The sequence below is a fragment of the Scheffersomyces stipitis genome, chromosome 4, assembly GCF_000209165.1.
Source record: "Scheffersomyces stipitis CBS 6054 chromosome 4, complete sequence".
In the NCBI taxonomy this organism is placed as follows: domain Eukaryota; kingdom Fungi; phylum Ascomycota; class Pichiomycetes; order Serinales; family Debaryomycetaceae; genus Scheffersomyces; species Scheffersomyces stipitis.
The window spans coordinates 170,336-183,378 of NC_009044.1; the positions used below are offsets into that span (position 1 = coordinate 170,336).

At 40.2% G+C, this 13,043-nt stretch overlaps 2 protein-coding genes across 2 annotated transcripts; one reads left to right on the forward strand and one right to left on the reverse strand. All coding sequences in view use genetic code 12, as the record gives it.

Moving 5' to 3' along the window:
* Window positions 1–1,942: 1,942 nt before the first annotated feature.
* Window positions 1,943–5,125, reverse strand: PICST_59604 (predicted protein; the record flags this gene model as incomplete). Its single annotated transcript, XM_001384295.1, has 2 exons — window positions 1,943–4,699; window positions 4,724–5,125. The coding sequence occupies 2 exons, from the start codon at window positions 5,123–5,125 to the stop codon at window positions 1,943–1,945; spliced, it is 3,159 nt and encodes a 1,052-aa protein (XP_001384332.2).
* Window positions 5,126–9,927: 4,802 nt separating this feature from the next.
* RBT1.2 (Ca2+-modulated nonselective cation channel polycystin) lies at window positions 9,928–13,038 on the forward strand (the record flags this gene model as incomplete). The annotated part of the gene is made up of 1 exon (XM_001383959.1): window positions 9,928–13,038. The coding sequence occupies one exon, from the start codon at window positions 9,928–9,930 to the stop codon at window positions 12,835–12,837; it is 2,910 nt and encodes a 969-aa protein (XP_001383996.2). The 3' UTR covers window positions 12,838–13,038.
* Window positions 13,039–13,043: the final 5 nt, after the last annotated feature.

Sequence of the window (13,043 nt, forward strand, 5' to 3'; positions counted from 1 at the left end):
CTTTGATCTAGTACTGATTTGGCTATTGGAGCAAATAGTCTGCTATGAGCTTAGACGTGGTATTACGACGTGGTAGTACGTTCTGGTGTAGTTATTGCTTAGAGCGACAAGGAGATCGCGTCAAGGAAACGAGGGATGGTAAGTTAAGATTCACGAGACGTTCCTTTCAATGCTCACAAGAGTATTGAGAGGGAGTGGTACCTCCTTTATAGTTTCTCTAGATCTGTGTGAAGGGCTAGAAACGAGGAGCAAATTAACCCGGGTGCAAAATCCCAACGTGCTCTCTTGCATCATAGCCAATGAGATGGCTGTAGCGCGCGCAACGTGGGACTCATGCATGCATAATCTTTAGCAGTAATGGAGCACATGGCCCTCCACTGTGCAGGCCGCCGTGTAAATTAAGGTTCCAACGTTGGGCTGACTGCCTAAAACGTCCAGATATTTTATGTCACACATCAATTTATTATGAATATCACCTTCGGTTTGCCAGAAATTTTCTAGTATTTTTTTGCCGCTAATAATTTTTGCACCGATCAAATCTTCCATGAGGTAATGTTTGTATTCTTTCTTCTTTCTCAGCGGCTAACGTTCGTAAAACTTTTCATACCGTGGTAAATTTTTGTGGCATCAGCATTCTGTAATTCATTTTCATCTTCAAATTCATTTTCATCTTCAAATTCGTTTTAAATCCTTTCGTCACTGATGGAAGTTTTTATCGCGCTCACATTCGCTCTATTTCGGTTTCATTTTCTCTTTCAGGCCGCTTTTCGCTTTCTTTTCTTATTGACTAACCTCGTTTCATCTGTGCTCGTCTCTCACTGTATTTCTCTCATTCGCACCCTTACATACCCAAACTAGTCTAGCTATCTTCTGTTATTTTTGTTTCAGCACACTCCTTCGTAACCTGCGAAGCCTCTTTTTATTCGCATCCGAAAACACAACGAGCTCGTGTTTCGGTGATGGCCAATATCCCTCTCTTCCTCTTTCCTCTTTATCTACACCTTCATATTTCATGTTCGACTCTCTTCTTGCCTCTTCTTGTTCTGGTATTTCTGTTTTTCCTATTCCGCTCTAACGAACCACAGACCAGCAGCTCGTCGCTGCCCTACTTTCATTCCTCCATGTTGTCTACTGCTACTAGTCTCGGCCCAGGCACAATACAGAAACTACACGCATTACACTTTTTAGACACTATCGATATACACTCTTCACTTCCAAACATTGTTGCACATATGCTCTAATTCTAACAATAAATTCCGAATTAAAAATTGCCTCAGTCCTGTGAAGACCACACGCGGTTACTTCCTCTCACCTGACTCCTGCTCTCCCTATTCCAGTAAAATAGCCTTTGCTAAGCAGCTGAGCTCTTCCGGCGCAAACAAGCCGCTCTTCAACCTCTTGACAATGCTAGTAAAAAGCCTCTGGGATACTCTTCAAGACGTCATATCTTTGACGTCATATGGACTTGTCTATAAATAACCGCTCCAGTCTCTTATGATATTCGCGCTTGTTCAGTCTATTCAATTTCGTAATTTCTGAGGGCTTTTGGACCTCTTTACAGCCCCCTCTGAGTCAAACTCTTAGTAAACCCTTCATTTACCGAAAATAAAATTTCTTACACAGTTGAAGTATCAAAACAAAGTAATCAAAAAATCACAGTACATCTGCTCAACGAAATCGTACTCGGAGTGTTTAACTGAAAGTTCACAACCGGATACTTAGTCCCGGATACTTCTTGGTCCGGCTAAAGTCTGTTCCCCTATCGAATTGACAGGCAAGTACATTTTAGAGTTTTCGCACAGACTTATTTTCATTGCCAGATTTCTTGCTGAATACACAATCTAATACTGATACAATTCATAACTAGAATTGTTTCATTCTTAAAATTATGAGCTGTTGTGTAAAATAATTCGTAAATTAAAGTGGTTGGCTAATCTACAACCTACTGAACAATATCAAAAATATCTTTAAAGAGTATCTTGTCACTTTCAGTAAGACCTCCAAAAATACCGCTGAAAAGAGCAGCATTATTGGCTTCCACCTTGACCATAAAATCCTTTAGCAACGCAAAAACGTTGACGCTATCAAGGGGGGTTGTGGCCAATGGGTCCTCTATCACTGGCTCATCTTCTTCATCGAAGTAACCTGAACTCTTCAATTTATTATCCTCTTCCTGTAAAAAGTTTAAGTACTCGTGTCTACCTCCTTCGACCTCTTCTTCATTGGCTGCTTCATTTGCTGCTGCTTCTCCCTGGTCGAGAATGTAGTCTAAATCTTCAGAGCTGGCATTTTCCCATTCGTCGTCGCCGTATCTATAGTTGTCACCTCCGAAATCACTTTCGTCGAAATTCTTCCTTCTCTTCTCTAAACTCTCGACTGCCTTTGGCAATTCTCTCGTTAATATAGCTAATTTTAATCCCATTTGGTCAAATATAGCTGGAGTAGTAGAATGTAACAGTGAGATAATTTCTTCGTTGTTCAACAAGCTCAACAATGCAAGTATGGACAATTTTAAATCGTAAACACGCTTCAACTGAGGGATCAACTGGAACCAACGTTCAAAGAATGGAATCACTTGGTTAGATTCTTGCAATATGCTCAAAGTAGTTGGGGCATCGTAAACCAAACAAGCAGCAATAACATTGTTGACATTTACATCAAATGCACTGTTCTTGATATGGTGTTTATCCTTGTTCCCTTCGTTAGAGATAGTGATGACAGATCGAACAAAACTAGGAATGTATTGAACAGAAACTTGCTGTAAAGATAAAACGAAGGTTTGCGATAATTCGCAAGCAAACACAAGATCGTTGTATCCAATTTGGGTATCCTCACCTTCTGAAATCATCTTATAAATATTGAAAAATTTTTGAACAAGAGCTGGGTTCTTGATTAATTCATCAGTTCCGTAGTTCAAAAAATTTTGCAAGCACTGCATTAGTTCTTCAAGGTACATTATAGCAAGACCATCAGCAAACGAATCACTCAAAAGCTCAAAATTCTTCCACATAATAGGACTGATGGAACGTAACAAGAATGTTGAATTTTCCATCAACTCCCCAATTTCAGCGAGGAAATCATCAATCTTGTTTGTCAACACGTAAGTAATGGCTGGTGAGAAGACTTCCTCTAGCTTCAAGCATACTTCAGTAGAGTTTTCGAAGGACAATAAAACAGTGATCATGGTGTTGAGTAAACCAATGGCGGCCATGACCTTTTCACTCTGGTCTTCAAAATTTCCGTCAAAATCATCCACATCGACGTTCGATGCTTCATTAATTTCCACAGCCAACCTCATGAATTGTTCCACTAACTTGCTCATTAAATCAACCCCGAAAGGTTGCAATTGTTCCGAGAAATTTTCAACACATTCCTGCATTACAATGGAAATAGCGTCATTGTCGATGTCGTTAGATAACTCCAACAATCTTGACATGGTCGGTATTATAATTCCAGACAAAATTTCCTTGAATTGCGGCTGGGGCAAGAAAGCTTGTATTGCCAAAGCGCTTTGGAAACTGACAGGTAAACTGGCGTTGCTCGAAGAGTCAAAGTTTCTGAGAACACCTTGGTACAACATTGACTTACTCTGCTCCTCTTGCAAATTAATGTCATCGAACTTTGAAACCACTTCAAGTGCACGGGCCCTCAAGAATTCAAACTTAGATGTGAGTGAAGGGAATACCAAGTGAATCAAGAAAGCTTCCATTTGACTTCTGTAGTCTGATTTAGCAGCTGTAAGATAAGATGAAATGCCTCCTAGCATTCTCAAGGCACCTTCCTTCTTTTTAGCAACCTCTAGAGTTTCCTCTTGGTGTTGTAATTGGTTCAATTCTTGGTGAATGACAGAGACTATAGTTTCCAACGTAGTAGATTTTTTCTTGTGTACAAGAGTCACCAACAAACCCAAAGCAGCAACATCGGGGCTGTTGAACTCTTCGGATATATCAAAGGCTACATGGATATACTCCTGGGGATCCAATTCGAATATCTCCAAGATGCTGTCGCTAGGGCACAACAATGGGTAGATTAAGTATGAGACGAGATTCTGGAAGAAGGGCTTGATGATTTGCCAAGTGGACTTTTGGGTAATGCAATGACTCAAGTACTCTAAGAGAAAGTAAAGGGCTGAAGAACTCAACCACTTCTTACCCTGGCACCACTGTTCAATAATAGAAAGGTATGAGGATAACAAAGGAGGCACGAGTTGGTTCAAGTACAACTCGTGAAATTCAGTATATTTGAATTTTTTACCCAAGCTAGCCGATGCATAGCGAACAAATAAACGGTACATATTAGCGATAGACCATTTGTAGCACTTGGAGAACTGGAGAAAGGACTTTTCCTGTTCGCTAAGGTTGGAGTCGCGGATATACAGTGGCACCGGCATATTGATGACGGATTCATGGAATTGACCCCATTGCTCGACGGCTTCTGAGGTTTGCAAGGGAGCAGGCAAGTCGTAGTAAGTGACGAATTTGTAGATCTTAAGAATCAACTTTACGATTTCCGCCTGGAACTCCGTGATATTCTGGGCAGAAGCCACGATGGTATTGCCAATATTTAATAAGTGAGGGAAAGCCAGTTCGATTATAGGATAAAGCTCGGCTTTTCTGTCGTTGTTATCGGTCCATCTGAACTTTCGTGATATTTCAGCAAAACACAATAAGCCAGTGTACAACTGTGAAAAGTCCTCATCCTTCACGTTTGAACCAGTAGGAACTTGCTGCAAAAGCGAACCCGTCAGTTCCAAAAGACCAGACCAGTTGGGAAACTCATGAGAAATCAATACTCTCAAGACAGGTATCAATTGTTGTTTGGTGATATAGTCAGACACTACAATGACTGGCAAGATCCGGTCTTTAATCACCGGCTTTTCACCAGCATCAATCTTGGAATCAGCCGAGGTCCAAAACTTGACTACACGGTTTTTGAAGTACACAGCTACAGCCTTACGGACTCCTGAATTGATCGAGCTACCGTTAGAAGCTATGATATCTAAACATGCACCCAAAAAACCAGGTGTAGCACTCAATTCACGAAGCTTGACCTCCGCTTGTATCCGGACATCCTGGTTTGCCTGGAGCGTCGCAGAGAAACACTCCAACAACACGTTGGCATTCATGTCAATTGGCCGTGAAGAAAAGAATAGGATGATTTCTAGTCATCTTCACTAATATAAAAATTCTCGTTGCAAGGCGAGATGTTTATATGCAGGTACGGTGGATGCAAAATCGAAGACGAATAAGAGATTAAGGGTTGGTGTGGATCACCGGGCACGTTGGAAAATATGGAAAAAATGTAGTAGCTTTCATCTTTCAGGTATTTTGGTTATTTATTGGTGAACTTTCATTTAATTATACCTTTCTTTTGGGGCTCTACTGCAATTCCAACATTGCATCGGTTCCTATCATGAGACCATGTATTAGCACGTTCCTGCACATCATTTTAATCTAACATCATTGGCTGCGGAAACAACTTGAAGAATACCTTATCCAGTTTCTCTTTCTCTTCGAGATAGTCTTTATTCAACTGCAACAGCTTAGAAGAGGCAAAAAAAAGTTCAATTCCACATGCGCGAGCCGGGAATCGAACCCGGGGCACAGCAATGGGAACGCTGAATTTTACCACTAAACCACTCGCGCGCAGAAATTCCTAACTTCCTTAAGTTTTCGCTGTTCAGGTTATAGAGCACGTGACTTTGCACGTGCCGTCAAGTAATATAGCCAGAAGTTTTTATCCTAGGATTTCCTCCACCCTTCGGTATCGATTAGAGGTCGACTTATATTCTCTGTAGTACGTAGGTTTGACTTTAGTCTTAGTACATGTCATTTAGTTAAATAATTCTCTTACCGCAGAAGCGATATATATCCATACCGCAGAGATGTTAATACATGCCATTTCGTAAGAATAAAGAATCGCAGATCCAATATAACCCTGTTCTGTAGTTATAAAAACGGTTCCTGAAATAAGACTATAATTGGACGTATTTATTCTATGATTGTGTTTCAATCTTTCTTAAAAATTCTGTACTATACTATATTGAAATCTTTTTTTATATGTATTAATTGTATATTTTGGAAAAATTGGTCAAAATAGACTGGAAGTTCAAGAAAATCTAAGAGTTATTTACAAATTTATATAATTAAATAGACCCGTACTAGATTGTTTTTATACTGATTCTACAGAAGTCAACAATGCTCTATTATTTTTGAATAGATTGTTAGTGGAGAATGCTCTCTTTTTCATATTGTCATATTAAGTAGATAAGTCAACAAGTATTTGCACTCACGTTCCCAAAAAAAAAACACTACATAAAATCCAGTACTTTGCTTTAGGTTGAATCTTTGATGAGATGTACTATTTGGTGAGCGATTGAAAGAGCTTCTGTATTATAACTGATCGTTTTCATATAAGCTTAGAATTCAGTAATGGAAACAGTTAATGCAAAATACTTTCATAATCTCAATTCTTAGATAACCTGTTCGATTTCCATAGTTTCTTTGGGAAAGGAGTTTTGATCTTTCCGTTCTTTTATATGTTCTATCTCTGCTAGTTTTCGTCAGACTGCCCCCTTTTCATCATTCCTTACGTCTCTGTTGTTCTTCCTTTTTGGAGTCCATTTTTGCACTTATAAATAGTTTTTAAACAGACAACAGTATGAATGTAAATACATGCATCAGATATGTGAATCAAAAATACTGCAGTAGTAGTCAGAGATTGGACGTTTGAACAGTCCGCCATTTTTTCTTTTCAAGACCAGTTTCTATCTCATAGTTAGATTTTTGTACAATCCATAGTTTAGTCTACCTTTGCAAAGGAACTCAAGTTGCCATTATTCTGGTCGTTTCCTCATGCATACGAATATTTTATAGTTCAGCGATCCTTGTCCTTACCTGTGCATATTTAATACGAATATTTTTTGTATAGTGCATGCAGCAGTCAAAATATAAGAGCGAATTATAAATCAGCTACAAAAACAGTAGCTGATAAGTTTCTGGAGCCGAAAGAAATTAGAAGCATACAAACTTTTAGATGTCAATTCTATCCCACGTCAATGCTAGCTATATCAGAATGCTATGCAGTTGAAGAAACTATGCCAACGAATCTACGACTAAATGCTTACCTCATTCTTAAAACAGTCCATCAAGACTGGTATTGTCTCTCAGAGCACATTAAGACAGAGAATCACAAATTTCTGAAAGCCCCAGTGTCCTAAGTATTGCGAAGCGAATCCTTTTCATTTTTCATTGCCCAAGATGATAATATTTTTTCCTATGTGAATTGACAAGCGCTATTCACTTCGCAATGACAATGACAATCGTGATATTGATACCAAGGAAGGCAGAAGTGGCAAATAAAAATCAATTCTGATATGAGATATTGTTCAGGTAGCACAGTAAGTTGGAATATGGTAGTTCAAATGCTCCTCATATACTTTCTCGAGTTGGGTCAACAATAAGTACTCCGACAATTGAACAACAACAAGGTTATTGTTCAATATATATTTCTACCCTAAGATGAAGATTCAAGATAGCTCAGAATTGTAGAATCATACGAAAACAAGTTTTGCTGACTCTGTCCTACTTCCTTTAATTTTTTTATTGCCCACTGCTAGTCCAAAGTATTCCACTTCTCCCAGGTCGAGCGCCCTTCTTTGACTAAGTAAAGGGAGAACTTTCTTTCCCGAATATTTGAAGCAGCCTCTTTCATGAATGTTTAATATGGATTTAATATAGCAAAGTCCAGAGAGAGTACTCGAGAAAGAATGTCAACCTATTTTGAAAATTCATTAGAAGGCAGTTGCATTTCACAGTTAGACAAAGACGCTTTCAGTAAAATTTGACAATAATCTACTCAAAATTATTTTGGCTGGAAAGCAGATGTGATATAATCTTCAACTAGAAGGATTCGACAGTCATAATTGAAAAAAACATATAATTCCAAACAGAAGTCCCGTTGTTTTTAACTCCGGAAGGTGAAGTGGAGGTAATTGTAGAGAGTTAAGTAAAAATAAGATCTGTATCGGAAAATTTGAACTATTGATATATAAAATGGACTGGTCAATTTGGAGCAGACCTTGCTAAATACGAGATACTACCAGAGGAATACGGAAGATATGCTGCAATTTTCAGGTGCAACAAAGATGGTAGCCCGGCCGTTGGTGCAAAAACGAAAACAATCACAGTTTCTTTGGAACAATAAGGAAAGGTGAGTTTTTCATTTTAAATTGAGCTACAACACTACTTACACCCTGTATTGATCAGCACCGACTCCAGAAAGAGGATGATATCGCCAACGGAATGACGAATTAGTCGCTACTAGTAGAACAAATTTTTGGTATTCAACATCGAGTCAAAAGGAAATATTCAAACTACTAGTAGAAAACTTTTCACACTTCGTTCTGCTTTCCTTAAGCAACTAGAAGGCGAGGGTACAATGTTACATTGTAGTTCTAGAAAACCGTCTTTTGCAGGTCAAAATGCTATCTATTTGGTCGGCGCACAATAGAAATTTCATAGTCTATTGTCAAATTAGTGAGGCTGCTAGACACCTTATTGACGGATTTATCAAAATTTGTACACACAATGGGAAACATTTCTTCAGTATTGTCACGAGTACAATAATGAAAGGGAAGGGTTTACTGTTTCGTTTACTTCTAGACCAAAGTTCGACCAATGTGCTATTGTATGCTGGGTGCCTTGTGGAATACGGTCTAGCATTATTGCTGATTACAATCGAAAGACCCTGTTGATGCTAACAGGATGTAAACAAAACGAACGCGTCGAGTCTTTGTTGATGTTGCTAGTTGGTTCAAACAATATCGGAGTGTCAGGAATTGGTGAACTTCCTGAAATGTCGAGGCGATGTGAACAATCAGCTTCTACACGGTCATAGCGCATGGACCAACACTATTGTTTACTTAATCGAATCGACAGAGCCTAGCTTAAACGTGAGATACAATATTATATTCGATCTTGCAATTGGCATGCTGGATAATCATAGTTTCCAGAAGGAAACCGAAGCCCAGCATGGAAAGTACAAACAGCTGAAGTTTGATTCTGAATCATATCGTTCCAATTAGTATCACATGTGTAAAATGTCTAATCTTTTGCATGATGCATTACCCAAGAAGGGTTCGCCATTTTATAAAAATGGGTGCATGCCTACAGTTCTGCTTGCTTAGGCTACCAGGATTAGCAGTTGCCGAAAAGTCTAAACTCAACAGCCACGGCAAATGTAAACACCTGCTGCATCGTACTTTCAGGAGAAATTCAGGTTTCCCCTGGCAACGGGAACCGAAGCGAAGCTAAAGGGGTTTAGCTTGCATAATTAGGCACCATCCGTGGTCGTGATGCAGGGGCTGGATGCTTCCAATTAAGCATTCGATTTCGCACAGTCATTTCAATATGCTCTTCAGTTCTATCTGGGCTAACTGGACGAACCAAATCATTAGTTGATGGAGATATGATACAATTCAGATCGCATCTACAGAGACTACATATTTTAAAATCTGGTGCATACGAATAACTATAGCTGTTTCATTATTCCTGAAATACATCACAAGTCCAAAAGGGAGTTTTCAAGGGAGTATCACCTTAGGCTACGACCCATTGTTCACCTCTTTATGTTTTGTTTACACTTGAAAATATTTGATTATGATGGCGGTTGGAACGCGAGGAGTCTATTATACTCGAAAATCTTGAACTCATTGTTGGTTGCGAGAAAATCCGAGGAGCTGATTTATTGCAGTAGTTGATCGAGAGAACCTTGGAGGAAAGGATAATTTATCCCAATGATGATAACTTTTTCTGTATAAATAGATAGCAATATCTATCTTTCATTTCCGATTTTGAAGTTTTTTCTTCACTCAATTCATTCATTCCTTTAAGAGTCTTTACATCCAAATATAGTCACTCGTTAAACATGCTTATGGGACTCAAGGCCGCCACTTTGGCCGTATTGGTTGCTGCTTACATAGATCATGCAGATGCTTTCTTGAACTTAGACTTGTCCAAGTCTCTTTCGATTTCCAAGTCTCTTTCCATTGGTAAGAGCGTTTCTCTAGACAAGGGCCTTTCCTTAAATAAGGACATTTCTGCTGGTGTTGGAGTCTCTATTGGCGGAGGAATATCCATTGAAAAAGGGATTTCCGCTGGAAAAGGTGTTTCTATTGATAAGGGAATTTCCATTGATAAAGACATCGAGGTTTCCATTTGTGCAAACAAAGTTATTCAATATGGGAAGACCATTGACTTCGACGCAGAACTCTCCAAGTCATTGGGTATCTCCTTGGACGTTTCCAAGCAGATTTCTTTAGGTAAAGATTTTTCATTAGGTGCTTCCATTGACAAGTCTATCTCTATTGGTGTTTCTAAAGACGCAAGTGCAGACAAGTCTATTGGTCTCGGTATATCCAAGAGTATCGGTGTTGATGCTGGTGCTACTCTTGGTGTAGACAAATCTGCTGGAGTTGGTATTTCTAAGAGTATCGGAGTTGGTGCTGATATTGGCGTTGGAGTTGATGCCTCAATTGATAAGTCAGCTGGTGTTGGTATTTCTAAGAGTATTGGCATTGGTGCCAGTGCTTCTCTTGGTGCAGACAAGTCTATTGGTATTGACAAGTCTGCTGGAGTTGGTATTTCTAAGAGTATTGGCATTGGTGCCAGTGCTTCTCTTGGTGCAGACAAGTCTATTGGTATTGACAAGTCTGCTGGAGTTGGTATTTCCAAGAGCATCGGAGTTGGTGCTTCCCTTGGTGTTGATGCTTCTCTTGGTGTTGATGCTTCCAAGTCTGCAGGTGTTGGTATTTCAAAAGACGTTGGTGCTTCTGTTGGTGTTGATGCTTCCAAGTCTGCAGGTGTTGGAATTTCCAAAGAAATTGGCGCTTCTGTTGGTGTTGACGCATCAGCAGATATCGAAAAGTCTGCAGGCGTTGGCATTTCGAAGAGTATTGATGCCTCTGTTGGCGTTCAAAAGTCTATCGGTAAGAGATCACTTGCTGTTGCTCCAGCCGCAAGCCTTTCTATTTCCAAAGTTGCTTCCATCGGTGGAGGTTTCTTCGATGTTGACCTTCAATTCCAAGCTGCGGCTGCCGTATACTTGCAAAAGACTTTTGGATCTGCTGCTGACAAGGAAGTCACTATTTCTGGTACAGGTACTGGTGACGTTTCTCTTACTAAGGATGCTTCTCTCGACGACGCTTTTGATTTCGGTGCTACTGTTTCTATCCAAGCTGAAAAGAATGGTGACCTCTATTGTTTACCCTCCAACTTCACTATCGGCTTCGATTTCTCCAAGAGTGCCTCTCTCGATCTCTGGAAGAGCTTGGGCTTCTCCAAGGATTTCTCTTTCTCCTTGACCAAGGACTTGTCTATTGAAAAGGATGTTTCCATTTCTGCCAGAAACTTGGGCATTTCTGCGTCTCTTGACATTGGTGCTGACATCAGCATTGCTAAGAGCTTCGGTATTTCCAAGGATCTCCTGATTGTCTTTGATGCAGTGAAGACTACCGACTTAACTTTGCCTCAATTCTGTTGGAAGGTATGTGAAGAACCTGCTATTTCTTCGTCTTCTGTTGAAACTACTACTGCTTCCACCTCTACTACTGAAGAAACAACCGAAACCTCTTCTACTGAAATCTCCACCGAAGAATCTACCAGTGCTTCCTCTACTGAGGAAACAACCGAAACGTCTTCTACTGAAATTTCCACCGAAGAATCCACCAGTGCTTCGTCTACTGAAGAATCTATCAGTGCTTCCTCTACCGAAGAATCTAGCAATGATTCTTCCTCTGCTGAAGAAACAACTTCTTCAGAAGCTTACTCCACAGGTTCTACCGAATCTGACATCTCTTCTGAATCTCCTGTCAGCTCTCCTGTCAGCTCTCCTGTCAGCTCTTCTGTTGAAGCTACTTCTTCTACCATTTCAGGCGAAGCTGATGTGACTTCTTACACTGATGTCTATGTCACTGAAACGACTGTTCTTACTATTACCAGCTGTGAAGAAGACAAGTGTACCACCAAGGCTGTTACTACAGGTGTTATCTACATCACTGAAACTGAGACTACTTATACCACCTACTGTCCTTTGTCCACCGAATCCGAAGAAGCTTCTGAAACCCCCTTTGCATCTGTTTCCAAACTTCCCCAGGCTGCTGAAACTTCTGAAGTTGCCGAAGAAGAAACAGACACCGTTACTCAAACCACTGTTGTGACGATCACTAGCTGCGAAGAAGACAAGTGCTCTGCTACTGAAGTCACCACTGGTGTTGTATACGTAACTGACGTTGACACGACTTACACTACCTACTGTCCATTGACTTCAGAAGAAGCTCCAACTCCACTGTTATCTTTGGAAGAAGATTCTACTACCACTGTTAACGTGACCTCTACCATCACCACCTCCACTTCTGCTGTTGAAACCCCAGTAGCAGCCATTGAGACTCCATCGACTGCTTCTGAGACCCCAGTTGCTTTTGAAACTGAGACTCCAGAAGCTGAAGCTGCCCTTGAAACTGAGACTCCAGAAGCTGAAGCTGCTCTTGAAACTGACGCTCCAGCTGCTCCTGCTGAAGTTCCAGAAGTTGAAAGTTACGTTTCTAGTGTTGTTGAAGGTGAAACCCCTGCTTCAGCACCAGTCTCATCTGCCGAGACTCCTGTGCCAATTGCTCCCGCTGCTCCAGAAACTTCTTCACCTCTTGCCCCAGAAGTTGCTACTTTCTCACCGCAAAACGCTACTGTTCCAGTTTATGTTCCAGCCGAAGGTTCTGCCAGCAAGACTTATATATCGGGGGCTGCCGCTTTGGCTGTTGTATTTTTCTTTTTCAACTTCTAAAGTTGCCCAGTTGCCCGCATAGGTTTCGATGAGTCCGACCAATATTCATATTTTCGAGAACATTCTGTTCATTATTAGTACTTTTTTCTTCATATGCTTCATGCAAATGGCTGGGCCCCTTTATTCTATGTATACTTATGATACCCTTTCCAATATTAATTTCCTTGAGTTATATTGCACAACAATATATATTACTATCACATTAA